General features: G+C 49.3%; 6 protein-coding genes across 6 annotated transcripts; 3 read left to right on the top strand and 3 right to left on the bottom strand.

Moving 5' to 3' along the window:
• Positions 1–2: 2 nt before the first annotated feature.
• Positions 3–3,912, top strand: LOC6621136 (E3 ubiquitin-protein ligase msl-2). Its single transcript, XM_002045279.2, has 3 exons — positions 3–89; positions 221–2,436; positions 2,489–3,912. Exons 2-3 carry the CDS (start codon positions 498–500, stop codon positions 2,875–2,877), a joined length of 2,328 nt encoding a protein of 775 aa, XP_002045315.1. The 5' UTR covers positions 3–89; positions 221–497; the 3' UTR covers positions 2,878–3,912.
• Positions 3,913–4,188: 276 nt separating this feature from the next.
• On the top strand, positions 4,189–5,813 carry LOC6621134. Its single transcript, XM_002045278.2, has 3 exons — positions 4,189–4,363; positions 4,427–4,695; positions 4,754–5,813. The coding sequence occupies exons 1-3, from the start codon at positions 4,282–4,284 to the stop codon at positions 5,738–5,740; spliced, it is 1,338 nt and encodes a 445-aa protein (XP_002045314.1). The 5' UTR covers positions 4,189–4,281; the 3' UTR covers positions 5,741–5,813.
• LOC6621133 (exocyst complex component 2) lies at positions 5,766–8,816 on the bottom strand. The gene is made up of 4 exons (XM_002045277.2): positions 8,620–8,816; positions 7,935–8,549; positions 6,059–7,880; positions 5,766–6,001 (listed from the first exon to the last, which is right to left on the bottom strand). Exons 1-4 carry the CDS (start codon positions 8,726–8,728, stop codon positions 5,863–5,865), a joined length of 2,685 nt encoding a protein of 894 aa, XP_002045313.1. The 5' UTR covers positions 8,729–8,816; the 3' UTR covers positions 5,766–5,862.
• A 278-nt stretch (positions 8,817–9,094) lies between these two features.
• Positions 9,095–12,464, top strand: LOC6621132 (conserved oligomeric Golgi complex subunit 3). The gene is made up of 8 exons (XM_002045276.2): positions 9,095–9,283; positions 9,340–9,852; positions 9,908–10,395; positions 10,453–10,592; positions 10,652–10,812; positions 10,869–10,998; positions 11,053–11,795; positions 11,854–12,464. Exons 1-8 carry the CDS (start codon positions 9,119–9,121, stop codon positions 12,229–12,231), a joined length of 2,718 nt encoding a protein of 905 aa, XP_002045312.1. The 5' UTR covers positions 9,095–9,118; the 3' UTR covers positions 12,232–12,464.
• LOC6621135 (AN1-type zinc finger protein 2A) lies at positions 12,385–13,689 on the bottom strand. The gene is made up of 3 exons (XM_002045275.2): positions 13,479–13,689; positions 12,872–13,410; positions 12,385–12,733 (listed from the first exon to the last, which is right to left on the bottom strand). Exons 1-3 carry the CDS (start codon positions 13,531–13,533, stop codon positions 12,566–12,568), a joined length of 762 nt encoding a protein of 253 aa, XP_002045311.1. The 5' UTR covers positions 13,534–13,689; the 3' UTR covers positions 12,385–12,565.
• Positions 13,690–14,159: 470 nt separating this feature from the next.
• On the bottom strand, positions 14,160–16,423 carry LOC6621131 (sorting nexin-2). Its single transcript, XM_002045274.2, has 5 exons — positions 16,145–16,423; positions 15,835–15,938; positions 14,880–15,765; positions 14,670–14,822; positions 14,160–14,606 (listed from the first exon to the last, which is right to left on the bottom strand). The coding sequence occupies exons 1-5, from the start codon at positions 16,325–16,327 to the stop codon at positions 14,556–14,558; spliced, it is 1,377 nt and encodes a 458-aa protein (XP_002045310.1). The 5' UTR covers positions 16,328–16,423; the 3' UTR covers positions 14,160–14,555.
• Positions 16,424–18,196: the final 1,773 nt, after the last annotated feature.

Genomic DNA, 18,196 nt, shown 5'->3' with positions numbered 1-18,196 from the left:
CACTGCGGTCACACCGCTGCCGCACTGCAGCTGGCAGTTCGCACTGGCACACTGCGGTCACACTGGCTTCGCTTAGCAGTATTGCTTGGGTAATTTTTTTTGTTTTTGTTAACTTATTGTTTTCAACGCTGTACAGTGTGCAGCATAACCATTAACAATGACTTGAGACCTCTCAAACAGAAACAACATATTTTTTTTTTTTTTTGCACGTGAAACATAGTGATAAGGAAGCAACGAAAAAGTGAAACCAACAAAAAGCGTTCCAGTGAAGTTGCCATTAAATTATGAAATCGAGGATTAACGCGGTCTAAGCATGTGTAACTGACTTCCTACGGGCAAGGAATTGCAGGTAACTAGCCCAGGAGGCACCAGGTAGCGGAGCAGGCGGCGTGGGTAGGTCCGACGAGGCACTTGGCGGGCGGAGTCTCACTTTTGGGCTGCAAAACGTAAACAAACAGCGGCGTGCGTACAGTCCCGGGAATAAAAATATAGCCATCATGCTGGCCCAGACGGCATACTTGAAAGTGACGCGCCTCTCGCTCCGACCGGCGTCGAATCTTTCCAAGCGGCGGGTGGAGGAGCTGAACTCTGGAATCGGCGAGCTACGGCAGCTGCTGTCCTGCGTGGTCTGCTGCCAGCTGCTGGTGGATCCCTACTCGCCCAAAGGCAAGCGGTGCCAGCACAACGTGTGCCGGCTGTGCCTGCGCGGTAAGAAGCATCTGTTTCCCAGCTGCACCCAGTGCGAGGGTTGCTCCGACTTCAAGACCTACGAGGAGAACCGCATGATGGGTACCCAGCTACTGTGCTACAAGACACTGTGCGTCCACCTGCTGCATTCGGCGTTATTTGGGCAGCTGGCCGGGATGCGGCCACAGGTGGCCAGGGAGCTGGTGCCGCGCATCAATCTGCCGCCCAAAACTACACAGGAGTTCATTCGCGAGGGCTCAAACATCTCGGACACGTTCGACACCTTTCTGCCCCAGCCGGATCTGCCGTTTCTCAAGGACATGCCCACGTCACTGCCCGCGGAGACGCCGCCTACGACGGCGGCCACGACTCCAGAACTACCCTACGATCATCACCTCAACATCAGCGACATTGAGGCGGAGGCGGCGGCCACAGCGGAGCAGGGTCACTTCTCGCCGCTTCCCCTGCTGCCCACAGGATCTCGCATGGGCCTGCTCTCCCACGCCGGGCAAATAGTCATTGCCACCGAGAGCTCGGAGTCGGGCTTCATGGAGCAAGCGTGGACGGATCAGGTGGACCTCTCCGGTGCGGTTTCGATGTCCAATTACACCAATAGCGGCAACAACTTTGCCGTCTCCTACGTGATGCCCACCTCTGCGACCACGACGTTCGATCCACAGGAACTGCAAATCGGCCAGGTGGTGCAAATGGCCGTTGAGGAGACCGTTGAGACGTCCACACAGTTGACTGTGCTCTCCACCACCGTTGAGGAGACTGTCGAGGAGTCCGTTGAGGAGTCCGTTGAGGAGACCGTTGAAACATCCACTCAGCTAGAGGTGCTTACCTCCGCTGAGGAACCCAACGAAATCTCTGATCAATTGACTGAGTTGGAAGTTGCGGGATCTGAGGAGGCTTTGGTCACCGTTGAAGAGGCCGAAGAGACCTCAATTCAGTCAGAGGTTGTAGCTGAGCACAAGGAGGAAGATCAACAATTGGATGTGCAGACTTCACAGTCACCTACACAAGCCGAAATGGAGGAGGCAGTAGAGGAGCATGTTGCCACAAAAACACAATTGGGTCAGGTGCAAACAGAATTGCAGGTTGAGGAGCCGTTGCAGACAGATATTAAGGACGCAAAGGAAGCGGCTGAAGAGGTGAAAGAGAAGGACCAGCACCCCAGCAGTGCGGAACTGCAGAAGGAGGACATTGACGAGCCAACGCTCAAGCGAAAGAGAACCCGTAGTCTCAAAGCGTCACAAGCTGCCAAAATTGAGCCTGCGCCGTCTGAGGTCAAGGCTAAAGTGCAATCTGGAAAGGGCGCTCTTCGCAGGGTTCGGGGCAAGGACAAGGAGGAAAAGGTGAAACCTCCGAAGCCGAAGTGCCGCTGCGGTATCTCTGGCTCGAGCAATACCCTCACCACCTGCCGGAACTCCCGGTGTCCTTGCTACAAGAGTTACAACAGCTGTGCTGGGTGTCATTGCGTGTGCTGCAAGAATCCGCACAAAGAGGACTACGTTGAAAGTGATGAGGACGATGACTTTGAGGATTTCGAAATGCTGAAGGACGTTCCAGAGCCGATGACTCAGTCGGAGGAGCCGGTAGTAGCTGAGCCCAGGCAGGAGGAGAACAGTCGGGACTGTGCGCCGCCAGACTCTTCTGAAGAAGCCATAAGCCTAGTGCCGCTAAACAATTTGCAGCACTCCCAGCATCCTTTAGTACTTGTTCAGAATGAGCAAGGCGACTACCAGGGTAAGTTACCTCATCGCTGTGTTGGACTTCTCTAACCCTGTTCGAATTGCAGGCTTCAATATCTTCCAGGGCAACAAGCCCCTTGATCCGGTCGCCGCTGGATTCACTATGCGTGTCCAGCTGCAGCACACCGATGGCAACGGTTCCGTTCCCCAGCATGCTTACATGATGCCACCAATTACGATGCCGAATCCACCGCCTCCGTCTCTTTCGCCACCACCGCCTCCTGCTCCTGACAGGGAAGTCATCGAGACACCGGCCAAGAAATTCAGGACAAGTCGAACACGCCGAGGAAGGGCCAACTTCTCGGCCCTCGACACGGTTGATGAGCTTGTCAGTGGCGGATCCAGGAGCAATTCTGCCGCTGGCGACAGATCATCGGCCACTGACAATGCCCAGTCACTGTTCGAGGAGATCATGTCGGGCTCGGATGACTTGTAAGCAAGGCGACTCATCCCTATATGTTTTTTTTTTATTTATTTTTTTTAATGTGTTCAGTGATGTCCAGATATCATCCTTTAAAGGATAAATTTTATGTATGTTATGGATGGTTGAATTCAGCACTGAATTGCATCCATAACGTGGTATCGTCTTTAATCCTCTTATTATACCCGTTATTCGTAGACCCTTTGTATACTACCCTTTGTATACTAGATTAGTTTCCGACCATATAAAGTATATATATTCTTGATCAGGATCAATAGCTGAGTCGATCTCTCCCTGCCCGTATGAATGTCTCGATCTCAGGAACTATAAAAGCTAAAAGGTTGAGATTAAGCATACGAATTCTAGAGACATTGTTGCATGTTGCCGCGCCCACTTAGCAACTTCCACGCCCACACTTTTGTGCAATTTTTAAATATTTTCAAATTTTATTCCCCAATACTTGTGGATATCCCAGAAAAATGATGAAGCAAGCTGAGTAACGGGTATCTGATAGTCGGGAAACTCGACTATAGCGTTCTCCCTTGTTTTTAACATATGGTTACGTTGCGGTACATATTCCACATACGCAACTTCCACTTAAATCAACTCCCAAATATCTTTTAGGAGCATTCTACAACCTGAGGATTTCAGCAAACGTTTCCAAAACTAAATTGTTTTTTAATACGTATTAAGCCAAAAGTCGTATACATAACTATTTAAAGCAATTCTGCAGCTGCAGCAAAGATAATCCTTTTAAGAGTAAAGCATAAGTCAAAACTAAAGATTATTTTCGTTTAACGAACAGCGAATTATAGTTTACTTAAATGCTTTGCCCAAAATGCGGATGCTGTGAGCTAAATAACCTTTTTTTTTAATAAGCTAAGACATTTTTTTGAATAGGCTAAGACTTTTTTTGAGCATGAATTTTTTTGAGCACGTGAACCTAGGATTAAGAACAACAATTCAAGTAAGCCATATATACCCATATTATATATGCGAACATATAACTATTAAAATATTTAAATAAACATGAGCATTGCTACTCAGAAATACGTGCGATTTTCCTTGGTTTTCAAAACTGTTTTCGAACAGTAACACTTTTTGCATCATGCAATCTGGTTCATGATTTCTAGAACATCGTTCCTGGGAGCGGAGTGAGTCCAATGAGTGCCTACAGATTCTCCATTGTGCTGGCCGCTTCCGCTCACTTAAGTCACTCAATCTCAATTCCGAGTTTAATCAGCAGCTCCGCGAGCAGAGTCGCCCTTAGATAAGCGGATCGCCGCCTGCGGCTCATCATTATCTTTTGATTAACGCGCCAGTCGTCAGTGCGTGTTTGCTCCGAGTAGAGAACGGAGGCTGGCGCGTTTTCCTCCATTTTCAAACTGATAAGCAGCAGCTTCAGTTAATCCCCGAAAGATGAAGCCATTGATAGTGGTCGTGCTCGTGGGCCTGCTGGCAAGTGGCTGCCACATTGTTCACTCCCAGGAGCCTGGCGATGGTAAGCCGAATTTCAGCCTCAGCACTACCGGAACTAAGCCACTCATTAATGACCTTTGAGCAGCTGTGGAGCAGGAAGCCAGCGAGTCGGATGAGGCACTTAAGATCAAGGAGAGTCAGGCCAGCATAGCCGCCCAGGTGGAGGCCATGCTCGTGCACTTTCAGCAGGAGGATCCGCAGGGGCTGCCCGGCGTGCCCGTGCCCGATCCGTTGGAGGTGCCCAATGTGAAGAAGAGCATGGGCATGGCCAATCTGGACATGAAGCAGGTCAAGGCGTATGGCTTATCCAAGTTCCGCATTGATAAAATGAACCTAGACCTGAAGGAAATGAGAGTAAGTTTTCACCATTGACTTCGAATTGGCTTAAAGTTTCCAATCCTCTATCCTGCAGTTCAACGGTGGCCTCCAGCTGGATCAGATGCTGGTCAAGGGCCAGTACACCCTCAGTTCATTCTTTTCGAAAGCCAATGGACCCTTTACTGTAGTCCTGAAGAACGTCTATGCCGAGGCAACCGCCTTCTTGGCCGTCGAACAAGACGGTCAACTGGCCACGGACCGCATCAAGATCGACATCACCTTCTCGGACATGACAATGGACTTCCAGAACCTCGGTCTGGTGGGCAGCGTCTTTCAGAGCGTGGTGAACGGTGCTCCCAATTTGGTCTTCGACGCCATGAAACCATTCATGCTCACGGAGGCGGACAAGAAGCTGCGCGGCGAGATCAACGTAATGATCCAGAAAACCTTGGGCGACCGCCGACTGCCCAATTCTATAACGCCACTGGACAGCGCCATTGCCATGGCACGCAAGATGGTGCGCCAGCAGGGCTACGACCCGTACCACCTGCCTGATGTCAATCGCACCATGGGCGTGTTCAGTGTCCAGTTAGCACACACCTGGATCAATGGAATCTCTAGCTTCTACCGCGTGGGCAACATAACCGCTGGCATGGCCAACAAAACGGTGTCGGTCGTCCTGCAAATAGGCACCCAGCAGGTGACGGGAGCCGGCCAGTGGGAGGTGGGTGTGGGCATGATGACCCGCGTCGGTCACGTACAATTCACGGTTCAGCACATACGCGCCACCGTGGCCCTGAGCCAATCCCTGGACACACGCAAGCGGGCGCAGATCACCGATCTGCAGTTTGACATGGGCAACATACAGGTGCGATGCGACGGAGCGGGAACGCTAGACTACGTCATGGAGTTTGCGGTGAACGTCATTCCCAACCTGCTGCGTTACCAGATCATGGACGCCATCGAGAACCCCATCAAGCAGCGCGTGCAGGAGAAGTTCAACACCATCGATGTGGAGCAGGTCATCAAGACCATGGCTAAGAACGACTTCAACTTTGACCCAAAGCTGTTGGGCTTGTGAGTCGTGGTAGTAAGTAAGAAAGTTATGCAATCGAATAAAGATTTATCCCTAGAACACGGGTAATCACACGCTAGTTAAAGTATACGCTATCTACATGGGCTGCGCCCTGCAGTGGAATGTGCCTAGGGGTCCTTGACGCTAAAGCAGAGCAGCTGCAAACGCATGTTCCGCTTGACGCGCTCCAGAATCTCGTCCGCCTTTCGCTTCTGCTCGCCACTCAGGGGCGGATTGATTGCCTCCAACGCTTCCATGAAGTAGTTCCTTTTGCAGATTAAGGGAATTATTGAAATTCAGAAGCATTTCATTTAGATCACTCACTTGGCAGTCTCATTGACGTAACCTTCCAGGGAGTCCCTCAATAGACGGATATCCACGTGGGCCTGAATCGCTCCCGTGAAGCTGAACCGCTGGACACAGCTCATCAGACGGGCCAGCTCTTCGGATATTGTTTGCACAATGGACTCCAGGATGGGTCGCAGCAGTGCCGGCGAGATGCTGTAGATCTCGGAGTAGACACCAACCAAATTATCGCAGCACTCGTGAGCGTAAGGACGCAGCTGGCCGATCTCCATCTCGTGATCCCACTGGAAACGACCCAGATACATGGAGGGCTCGATGGTGCCGACCAGCGGATCGCCTTTATGCTCGACATACTCCTCCAGAAGATTGGTAAAGAGCTGATTAACCGTGTAGCGCGCAGTTTCGATTGCCAGCGTGGGCAGCGGGTAACCGTAGCGAACGAAGATGTCACCAAGGCGAGGGAAGAAGATCTTATTGCAGTACGCGTAGTTGGCCAGGCAACAGAGCATGCGCTGCTCCCAGGTCACAGCCGCTGCTCCGCTGCTTCCAGCCACCGAATCTGGCTGCTGGGCGTTGGGGAATCCAAGTAGCTGCGACACATTGTGGGTGGGCGTCTCCTCGTCGTGGGAGTGAAAGGCCAGCTCCTCGATCACCGCGCTAAACGCGGATAGGAATTCTTGTAGTCGCTGTGTCACCTCTCTCTGTCCATCCGACTGCGGCTCGAGGAGATTGCCCTCCCGGGTCTCCCTTTGCATGCACACAGACTGTACCTCGTCCAGCGTTTCGATAAGCAATGCTTCCAAGGCGGCGGGTAGCAATGTGGCACCTGGATACTCCTCCACGCCCAGTTCCCAGGTCTCCTGGCTGCCCAGCTTTTTGCACCGATCCGTGGCCCGTTTGAAGATAATTGAGAAGCAGAAAAGTCGCACCTCATCGATCAGTTTCTGTATGATGTCCAGCGCTTCCGAGGGCAGATCCAGGCTTATGAGCGTGGCGTAGGCTATCCTCGTGAAGCGCAGGCACTGCGGAATCCAGGGTAGAAACTGATGTGTTGCCGATGCGGAGCCGATGGGCCAAGCCAAGCCGCTGGACTGACGCAGGGCGCGCTGATCCGTGGCAATGAGGATGGCCAACCTCAAGTAGACACAGAACTTCTCGATGGCGTTCAAAACCATTCGCTTGAAATCCCCTGGCTTGGGATCATGAGGTCCGCGTAGCTCGCCGGTGAAGTATAGCTGGCCCAGACGCCACAAGTCCGGCAGCTGGGAGGCGGCAATGTCGCACAGTTCCTCGCAGAAGTTAACCCGATTGGGCGCCTGACTGGAATCCCTGTTCTTGGCCTTTTCCTGCGCACTCGAATCCTTGCTGGTGTGCTGGTCAAAGGTCTGGCGAAATGTCCACTCCAGATATTTGGCTCTGGCCTCGATGGCATCCCAGGCGGGATCGATGTTGCGCAGTTTATCGCCAATGGGGGTTCCGCTCTGCTGCAGTTCCAGACTGATCAGTGCCTTGATAAGCTTCTTCTGTTGCTCCACGCTTTGTGGCATCTTGACCACCTTCTCGTGCAGCTGTTTCCTTACGGACAGGATCCTGTGGTCGACCTCCTCGAGCACCTTGCGGAAAATGGGAATCTCCGTCTTGCCAAAGAGATTCTTGGCGCGCGAGTAGTCGTTAACCACAATGTCGTATTCACCAGCCTTGGCACGTCTGTCCACCGAATTGGGCAGACAGAAGAGGAACTTGTGACGCGACAGGGCGAACAGAACGGACCGCGTGGAATCCGCCTTTTCTTTGCGCACCAGGACATCCGTGAATATCTTTTGCGATTCGCTAATGGAGTCTATAAGTATAAAAATGTTAGAATAAGATATCTCAATCTATAAACCCCACTCACTCTCTATGGAAGTTTCCAAGATATTAAGGGTTTCATTGCCGTGTAGCTTGACATCCTCCTGCAGCTTGTCCCGGATGTTCATAAGCGTATCGAGCTGGTCAATCACCGAGCCTGCATTGGACTTCAGGAAGGAAAGCTGACCTTCCTTTTGGCTCTCCACTTTCCGTTTTAAATAAGACAGGCCCGCCTTGAGATCCTCGAAGGAGGTGGCCAGGTGATTCTCAAGCAGAAACCAGGCCGGAGAGAAGTGCTCCTGCGACAGATCCCCGCAAGCTTCGGGAAAGAGATCGCGCAAGTCCTCGGGGATCTTCTGCTCGTTACCCTCGATGGATAGTCCAAGTGGATCCTCCTGCGTTAGTCCGGATTGGGCCAGGGTGCGTCGACCCCAGGCAAAATTTTGCGAGGGCGACTCCTCGATCCAGACGGCGGACTCCTTGAGTGGACCAATGGTCTCGTGGTAGGCACGGAACTGAACAGTGGACGTGCCCACTCCACCGCTCAAAGTGGTCACTATGATGTCGCCTTTTCCCTTCGCCGGACCAGTGCGTGCGATGATTTTATTTGGTGATTTCCACTCCGCCGACAGCAGGCAATCTGAACCGCAGATTTTCAGACCTTAAATTTTTTTTTTTGGGAAGGGAAAGTCATCAGAAAACAGAATCTATTTGGGCCAGGCTACGCCTACCAATTAGATCGTGCACTCGGGTGCCCAGAAATTCGCCGCGAATGATGACGCGGGTGCCAGGCGGACCCTCCTTCGGAGATAGCCCCGTAACCACCGGCTGCGGCGCCATCGTATGCTATATGACCCGGAAAAACTGATCAAAATTCAATAAAAACAATAGAGAACAGAACTTTATTGATGCCGCCAGTGATGGAAAACGACCCGTCAGTGCTGAAACCTTGGCTATATAATCGCCAAGCTAAACGGACAGATATTAAATGTAAAATCATATGTTAAAAAACAGACGAGCATAAAAAGAGCTTGAAACGTATTAAATCTAAAATTATTTATTACATAACATATTAGGGAAGTTAAATGATACCATACAAATAGAGGCAACCTATATCAATCAAAATATAGTTTTAGTGTTAGCCAGATCTTCCTGCTGAGCAGTACTGCAAGGCGCAGACCGGTCATCTCTGAACAGCTGATTGATTGTTTCCAAATCCGCCGCAGAAAAATGGATGACGTCGAACGAATTCAGAGCGAGAATGAGAATTTGCGCAAGATTCGCAATCGCCTGATGCAATGGGAGTCCAAAACGGACCCGCTGGCGGCTCTGAGTATCCAGCAAGAGGAGCACCTGGACGTCCTGACCAATCTGTGGCGCGACAGCGGACCATCGGTGAGTGTACTCCTCCTCGAATTGCAATCGGATAATTGCAACCAGACTCTTTATAGGCACCGGCACCGGCTACGCCCAGCCAGGCGGATCCTACCGATTCAAAAGCAGCTGCTTCTTCGCAAAGCGGTGATGACATCAAACTACCTGCGGAGGGACTCCAGAACACCAATGAGTTTCTGCTCTGGTTCGCGGACGTCAGCGCCGAGATCGAGCAACGTGGCGATGCCGACTACCACAAATACCTGCAGCAGCTGGAGCAGCGCAAAGCGGAGTGCTCCCACATGCTGGACCAGATCGCTGGGGCCATGGAGCGCCTGGGCGCTCTCTGCGACGAGTACGACTTTGTGTCGCAAAAGACCAGCGCTCTGAACACGGCCAGCGAGCAGTTGATCGAGGAGCAGGAGCGACTGCAGGACCTGAGTCACGAGATTCAACGCCGTCTGCACTATTTTAGCCAGGTGGAGTTGCTCAACCAGCGACTTCAGAGCCCCACGCTTTCGGTGGCTAGCGAAGCGTTCCGCGAGTGCCTCAACAAGATCGACGAATGCCTGAACTACATCGAGGAGAATGTGAGCTTGTCTGTTACACTGCGGTCATTTATATACTAATATCCTTCATTGACAGCCAAAATTCAAGGACGCAGCCGCCTACAATGTGAAGTACAGGCAGTGCCTGGCCAAAGCCTCGGGTCTGGTGCGTAACTATGTGACGAGCGTGATAAACCAGGCCACCGAGGCCACGCTCCATCCCAAGAACAATGTGCCGGATGCCGCCGCTGCTCTCAAGGCACCAGATGCCGCATTCGCTCTGTACTACGGCAAATATCAAACGGCCGCGGCAAAGGTGAAGCGGGTCGCCCAGTTGATTGAGTCTCGGTCGGAGCACAGCCTTGACTACGCTCAACTGATGGCGGACCTACAACAGCACTACTTGGCGCAAAGAGCCAGTGTTATGTCGCCGGCGGTGAATCTGTCCATACAAAACGTTAAGGTGGCCCATAAAGGGGATCACTGCTCTCTCACCCGAAGCGCCTGCGCCTTTTTGGTGCATGTTTGCCAGGACGAACAGCGTTTGTTCTACCAGTTCTTCAGCACGGGAGCACCACACCTGACGTAAGACATACCCGTATATCTAGTTGGAAACTATAACTGATCTAATTTTTCCCACAGGGTTTATCTGGAGGGTCTGTGCACCATTCTCTATGACACCATGCGACCCTTTATTATACATATTAATCACTTGGAAACGCTGGCGGAGATCTGTTCCATTCTACGGATTGAAATGCTGGAGGAGCACGTCCAGCAGAACCGTAAGTTTACAGAATCCGGTAGTAATTCAAGAACATTTAATTGAGTTTGTATCATTTAGCTGTTGCACTGGAGGCCTTTGCCACCATCGCGCACCAATTGCTGCAGGATGTGCAGGAGCGTTTAGTCTTCCGAGCGCATCTATACCTGCAGTCGGACATTCAGAACTTTAATCCCTCATCGGGAGATTTGGCCTACCCCGAGAAGTTGGAAATGATGGAGGTGAGTGGTTTGGAAGTTTTCAATTGATTGAGAACTAAATAATGCATATATTTCAGAGCATTGCCTTGTCCCTTCAAGAACCCGCCCCTTTGCGCCGCTCCGATTCTCGCAACTCCATGATTTCCAGTGTTTCAAGTGCTGTGGAGACGGAAAGCGTGGCCACTGCCTACACGGTGAAGCAAATGAGTAAGATTCTGAAACCTTCGAGTCCGAACAGAGTTTAACCTTTAACGTATATAGATTCCCCGGCCGATCTGCATGGCATGTGGTACCCCACAGTGCGTCGGACACTGGTGTGTCTCTCGAGGCTTTACCGCTGCGTGGATCGACCCATTTTCCAAGGCCTTTCTCAGGAAGCGCTCAAGCTGTGCATACAGAGTGTCTCTCATGCGGCTGGCAAGATATCAGCCAATAAGACGCCAATTGACGGCGAGCTCTTCGAAATCAAGCATCTCCTAATTCTGCGGGAACAGATTGCACCGTTTCGTGTGGACTTTACGGTGAAGGAAACTTCGCTGGACTTCAGCAAGGTGAAGACGGCAGCCTTTGGATTGCTGCAGAAGCGCAAACAGCTCTTTTCGATGGGTAGCAATAATGCGCTGTTGGAATTCCTTCTGGAGGGCACGCCGCAGATCAAGGAGCATTTGCTCGACTCTCGCAAGGAAGTGGACCGTCAGCTCAAGTCGGTGTGCGAGAGGTACATCAAGGATGCAGTTCACATGCTGGTTGGCCCTCTCATCACATTCCTGGATAAGGCGCAGAGTCTGTTGGCTCAATCCACTCCAGCCACGCCCCAATCGCCGGAGTCGACAAAAGCCAGTTACGTTCTAAGGCAAAGTCCATGGGCCAGTCCGCAGCAGATCAGCAGTATAATCCAGGAGACACAGCGCCTGATCAAAGCCAAGCTGGCCGTGCTGCAGCGTTCCATGCAGCTCTACCTAAGCAATCGTGATACAGAGTTCATCATCTTCAGACCGATCCGAGTAAGCTTTAACGATGGCCAACAAAGTAGGATTTATTCATCTCTATCTTTCTATGCAGAACAACATCATTCAATCGTTTGTGAAGCTTGAACAATTGCTGACCACAAATGGTTACTCTACAGATGATATGATCATCACGAGTTGTCCGTCGGCGGAGCAAGTTTCCATACTTTTATCCAGTGCCAGTATTTTGGCCGCCGAGGGAGTCGCCAGCTTTGCAGCAGCAGCCCGCAAAATAAGTACGTCGTCGTCAGTGGATGGTTCCACGGTTGGCAGAAAGTTAAGCACGATGTCCAACAAATCGGAACTTGTGGAGCAGCCGAAAGCTGAAGAAGTCGCTGGCCAGATGGAAGTGGTGCCCGCGGAAGTACCACCTCCTGCCAAGATCGAGGAGGAGCAAGTGGCGGAAACGCAAACGCAGGCCAATTCCGAATAATTTGCAATGTATCTGTATAACTATAATCGTGTATCTATTTATGTAGCTAAGCCTTGTATCATATTTATCTTAGTAAGATCTGTTCGCAATAGGGTCGATTCCCTTCTTTCCCCTTAAAGATCCGTGTTAAAAACTATCTATGCTTTCCAAATGTAGACTTAACATTGATTTATTTTTGCTAAACCACGAAGAATGTGACGAAGTCGAAGTAAATTACCAACAAATTATTACAATAACGTAGTTTCACTAACATCTAATAGTTGGGCAGATTTCTAGCTGCTGGTCAAGTGATGGATATGTTGAGAGCTGGCTGCGCTGCGCTGCCTCCTGAGACCTAGGACAGCAGGCACTTGTCCTTGGCATTTCCCTGCTGATTGCCACCACCGCCCACAGCCACCTGCTGGGCGTTGTTTGGTGCCGGAGCTTGGCGGTTGCTTTCCGCCGCGTCATCCTGCTCCATAATGGATAAGGCTAGGGCTCGTGCGAGGGCCTCGTCTTCGCTCTGTAAGTATTTCAATCATGAAGTCATAAAAGTTTGATAAAGTCTAGAACGGTCTAGATGACTCATGAATCATTGGGTTCACCCAATAAATACTAGTCTTGGTTCTTGTTTATGTTTGAGACCAGCTTGCCAACTTACCATATTGCCCTGTATGTTTTGTACTTGTGTGGCCTGCACAGGTCGAGGTCTGGAATTGGTATTGCTAATGCTACTGCTGGCGGGCTTGCTTTGCCTGCGTCTCTCGGCCGCCTGGGCAGCCATGGATCGTGAGTCCGAGGAGGTCTTGAATATGGACTGCCATCCCCCAGTGCAGGAAGATGTCGAAGATGCTGGCATAGGCTTGCAGTCGTGGTCGCTGGTGTGGCGATGCCGCAGGCAAAAGTTCAAGCGACACTGGGAGCAGGTCACCGGGATGAGCTCCTTTCGCTTGCAGCCCTTGGCATTGCAGCGATTGGTGTAGATCTTCTTGCTCTCCGACTTGCACTGCTGGTCAATGTGCTGGCCCACAGTGACATCGGGCTCTACTCCAGGTGGCGTTGGCACGGGCTCCCGGCACAGTGGGCAGACGGGTACCTGAACGTTCTTCTTGTAGGCTCCTGGACAGCTGTGGCGGTCGTAGCTATAGTGCGAGGCGCAGAAGACCTTATCGCACGAGTCGCACTTGACGGGCAGAAAATCTGGAAGTGGATGGAACCTAATTTAATTAGCTTCTGCTTCCGGGTTGGCGTATGGTATTCGATCTTACCCAATCTGTTGCACGTTGCCTCACTGCAGTGCTGTCCCAGGTGTGGAAATTCCATGATTGTACTTCTCTGGTTACTGTTTTCCTCTACACTAAGCAGACACTTTGCTTCGGATGCTATATATGGCTGTTATTGGGAAAACTTCGAGAAACAAATCAGATTGCAAATGACTAAACACTTATTTCTTTTTGTTGTGTTCGGTGTGACCATAGAGTTAGTTATGAGGAATACTCCCTTAGGAGAATGCGGAATTTCAAAAATACCAAAACCCCATTGCTGGCAAAAAAAAAATGTAATTAATTTTAAATGTTTAGTTCTGTAAATACAGTTTGAATATCTACGTATTTATAAATATCAACAAATCTAAATACAAAATATTCAATATTTAATAGGCTTCACCGTACTCTTCGCTGCTCTCGGAATTTACTTTGATACTGAACCATAGAATTCTTTTCACATCGAAAATATTTCAAAATAAGTTCAAGAAGTTCAGATATTATATCAGGCAATCAGCGAATATGTACAAAACAACACCAAAATATTTACATCTATACATATTTACAAATTTATTGTTGAAATGTTTGTCATGATACAAAATGTTTAATTGGAATATATATATATATAAATACAAGTATACCAACAGTAAACAGGGAAACCCATTTCCCAATAATAATGGTATAAACTTCAATTTGGAAATTGCCAATGAGTCTTCTTCACGTTTAACTAACTAACTAGATCAATGGCTTTGTTTTAGATAATACCGAATACATGTTTTGAATGAGAATACGCAGATCCCTGGATCTGCAGCAAACTTTCAGCTTTCTGATAATAATTATTGTGTACTAATAAAGAGATAGGGGCTTTGTGAATGCATCGCGAAATGCTTGAGAGGAATCGGAAGCAGTTTCTCAAAAAATACGAGCTTCGGCGGCAAATTGCTAGATAAGTGCTGAAGGCGAAGTTGTAGCTCCAAATCGCAAGATTAAGATCGAATTTGGTCCCGCAGAATTAGTTCATAGCGCGCATAGCTGTTGGTTATGCAAAAGTTTCTGGAAATGCAACAATAATCGGAATAAAAGTTAAACGATTTCGCGGGCAAACGGAGCAAAGGCCTCCCAATAGATGACGATCTGAAAAGCAAAGGGAATCGTTACGAATAAGTGAATTTTCGGTAAGAGAATGTGGCTATCTACCTGTTGCTGATGCGCCATTTGGTCTTCTATATACTTGATAATGTTTACTTTAAAGTCTTTAACTCTGGTCAATTCGAAACGCTCCATCTCACGCTTAATTTCTGCCGAAATGTCGTCGAACTGCTGCTGACAACGCTGAACCTTGCCCTGCCACTGCAAAATTCAAACAATGACTAATTGGGAAAAACGTAAATTACTTGCTACACTCACCTCGTCCACTTCCTGCTGGGCCTGATCCAGCTTGTCCGCCCTGTTGGCCAGCTCGAAGCGTCCACGGTTCTCACGCCGCTTGGACAACTGCATTTGTGCGTACTGCCAGTTCTGGAAAGCCTTGACGCGCTCATGGAAAATGCACTTGATGGCGCCGAACAGGCCCAAGTAATCCTTGATAAACTCTGCCAGAATGAAGAAGTCCGAGTTGGCCTGCTCGGAGCGCAGCAGCTCTATCTTCTCCTCCACGTCCGCCAGGTTGGACAGCGCTCTGGAGAGTCCAGTGTGCTCCTCGCAAGTGCTCAGCATGGCCGCCGACTTGGCCACCAAGCCGGTGAGCAGCGACAGCTCACGACGCGACGTGACCAGCGATTTCATGGCATTGTGCAGCTTCTGCAGATTGGCGTCCAGGCTCTCCACCTCGGTGATCTTGTCGTCGAACCACGGATCGTTCTCGTCCATTTTGTAGGTAATCTTGTTCACAGTCTCGCCCACTTTGTTAAACAGGCGGATCACGCCGGCTCCACTGAGCGCAGAGGTATTCACAGAACGCGGCAGCTCCTGGTCGCTCTCCAGGAAGTTCATGAAGTCCAGATCAACGCGCAGCACCGGATGCTGGGCGGTACGGTGGACGAATCGCTCGAGGGCCGCCCGACGGATCTCCACCCACTCCTGGGTCATGGGCGTGCCCGGCTCGCTCTGCTGCGGGCTAATCTTCACCTTGGTGCTGCCTATGATGTTCTTGGAGGGCGCCGGCGGTATGATGCGGCCCAGCCGCATGTACTTGCCCACCAACAGGTCATGGATGCCCAGGAAATCGCTGAAGCGTCGCAGAGTGCTGAACTCGCTGCGCTTGAATTTGGGAATGTTCGTTTTGGTCGTTACCCTGGCGAAGGTGATAAGAATTTGTTTGTAATGCATTATGGTTTCTATGATAAGGAACTGTGTGACTCACTTGTAGGCCAAATAGGAGCCCATGCCATCGCCGATTTTCTGTGGATCCGAGACCACGATGCTGATGAAGTAGTCGCCGTCGTCGGTGAGCACCTCCTGCAGCGGCTGCAGCGAATGGGGAGTGCATTAAGACGCAAATTCATTGTGTTTCTATGGAGCAACAAGATTTTCTGGTGGGCGGCACATGTGACGTAGCCACAAAACCAAACAAAGCGAGCGCTGATAAAGCGACCGACGACGCCCCGAAATGGGAGCTCAATTACTGGGGGCTGCCGATGCGGGCTGCTCCCGCGTTTCGTGACCCAACTTACGTGTATATCCCCGATGCTGCTGGGACTCAAGGCCGACACGAAAAGATCACTTTCGTTGCGATCCAGAGTTACGCTGCCCGGCGCTGGCACCTCCTCCTCCTCGTCTTCCGATCCTGAGGCTGCACCGTTGTTGATGTCCACCTCGGCGAAGTCGCGCGTGTGTTCCGGGCTTTCCACCTCCATTTTTGCTCGTTATGCTCCGCGTTTTTATTTTAAATTAATTATAATTATCGGAATTTTTTACTCGTTTCGTTTCGGTCGCGCAGCAGTGTGACCAGACAACTGAATCAATTAGATGGTGGAAAGCTGACCGAAAGCTTTCAGTATTTATCAGAACGTTGAAAATACTGCACGTGGAACGGTAAGCGCGCTTAAATTTGAAAAAAACCGTTACAATCATGGATTGTAACGTATATCAATCAAAATAGTATTTTATTTAATTACTTTCCTTAAATAAACTTTGATTCTGTAAAATTTATTGGAAGCCTAGTCTTGCATAAATTAAAAAAGGTTGCTCATAATTTGTGCATTGTTTTTGATTAAGTATATGCGGATTTAATTACTTTCAGACCAGAAACTTTTTGGCACAAACAAGAAACTCTTTTCGGCAACGAAATGGAAATTCCATTAGACTAATAAATTAAGAAGACTTATGTTCAAGTAAAAGTGTTTTGCTTGCGTAAAGGATTAAGTAAAGTAAATGTATGATTTAAAGACAAGTGTTGACACAACATACCTAGATTATAAGAGCTCTAATAACTATATAAAATAAGGGGCTCCTCCAGCGACCTTTTATTTCTTCTGTGACAATCTGCATTCTGCTTAACTTTTCGACAATAAACATTTGGCCAACAACATGCACGGCACTTTGTCGACATCTTGGCTGGGAGTAAGATTTCTTGCTATTTTCTGCGATTTTTCCTTTGTTTCCTTGTCGGGGCATATTTTTATGCGGAAAATTTTCAATTTTTGCAATTGCAACTTTCTGTTGCCGCTGCTTGTTTTTCCAGCTCTTGGTCTCCCCCTCGTTTTTTGGCAACTTTTGTTTAAATTATGCATACAGAAGTGTCGCAGCCACTTAGGAAAAGACAGGAGAGGTAAAGGGCGGAAAAGTGGGCTGAAGTGGGGAAAAGTGTGGAAAGTGGGAAAAGTTTGTCAGCGCTTGGCCAGTCACTGTGGATTTTCCGCATGAGAAATACTTTTAACACTTTCTGTTTGCCTTTTCCAACAAATTGAAAATGAAAATAAAGGATTATAGGTTCAGGTTTTGAGCGGGCCAGCCCGCCAGATTTATAACCCACCCAGATGTCTGGCCCTATCTTTTCCCCTCGCCCTCCCTAGTCACGACCAAAATCCTTTTACACTTTATTAATTTCACTCCCCTTCGCCCGTTGCCTTTGATGATCTGCCATTTCCTTGCGCAGTAAACCTTTTCGCGAATCCACTCGACGCACTTGAGCCTCGTCACCGGCATTATCCTCTTCCACATCAGCGGTCTGCGATTAATAAAGGCATGCGGTTTAATTGTCAGCGGGCTGGCTTTAATGGTAAACGGTCGCCGGGCGAGGAGCCACAGTGAAGCCTGGCGAAGTGCGAAGCACTGCTGAGTGAGCACTGAATGGGCATTACCCAGTGTCACTTAATTCCAGGTGGTTCACCAGCTAAGCGCGCTTGTTTGTCAAGACTTGGTCTTGGCTTGGACTTAAATCTAACCAGTTAACAGGCTGATAACAACAGCGATAGGAAATTTCAGCAATTTGATAAAAGTTTTATATGTGAGTCATTAAAAAGTTGCACAAGATTACGGATTAAAGTGTTAACTCATTGATTAGAATCAGTTAGACGCATATTAAGTGCGATAAATAAAGGTTATAAATAAGACTTTACTCAAATATATTAAGTATATGACTACTTTTTTAAGAATTTACAATTTTTTACATGAAATATGTATCAAATTCCCAACAACTGCCTTTCCTTCAATACATTCCTTATCAATGCATTTTTCGCCCTTCCGACCGAGTGATAAACGCCCACTTAACCACATAAATCATC

This window comes from Drosophila sechellia, chromosome 2L (assembly GCF_004382195.2).
Source record: "Drosophila sechellia strain sech25 chromosome 2L, ASM438219v1, whole genome shotgun sequence".
NCBI lineage: Eukaryota > Metazoa > Arthropoda > Insecta > Diptera > Drosophilidae > Drosophila > Drosophila sechellia.
The sequence above is the reverse complement of the archived record's forward strand: the minus strand, read 5'-3'. Positions and strand labels throughout refer to the sequence as shown.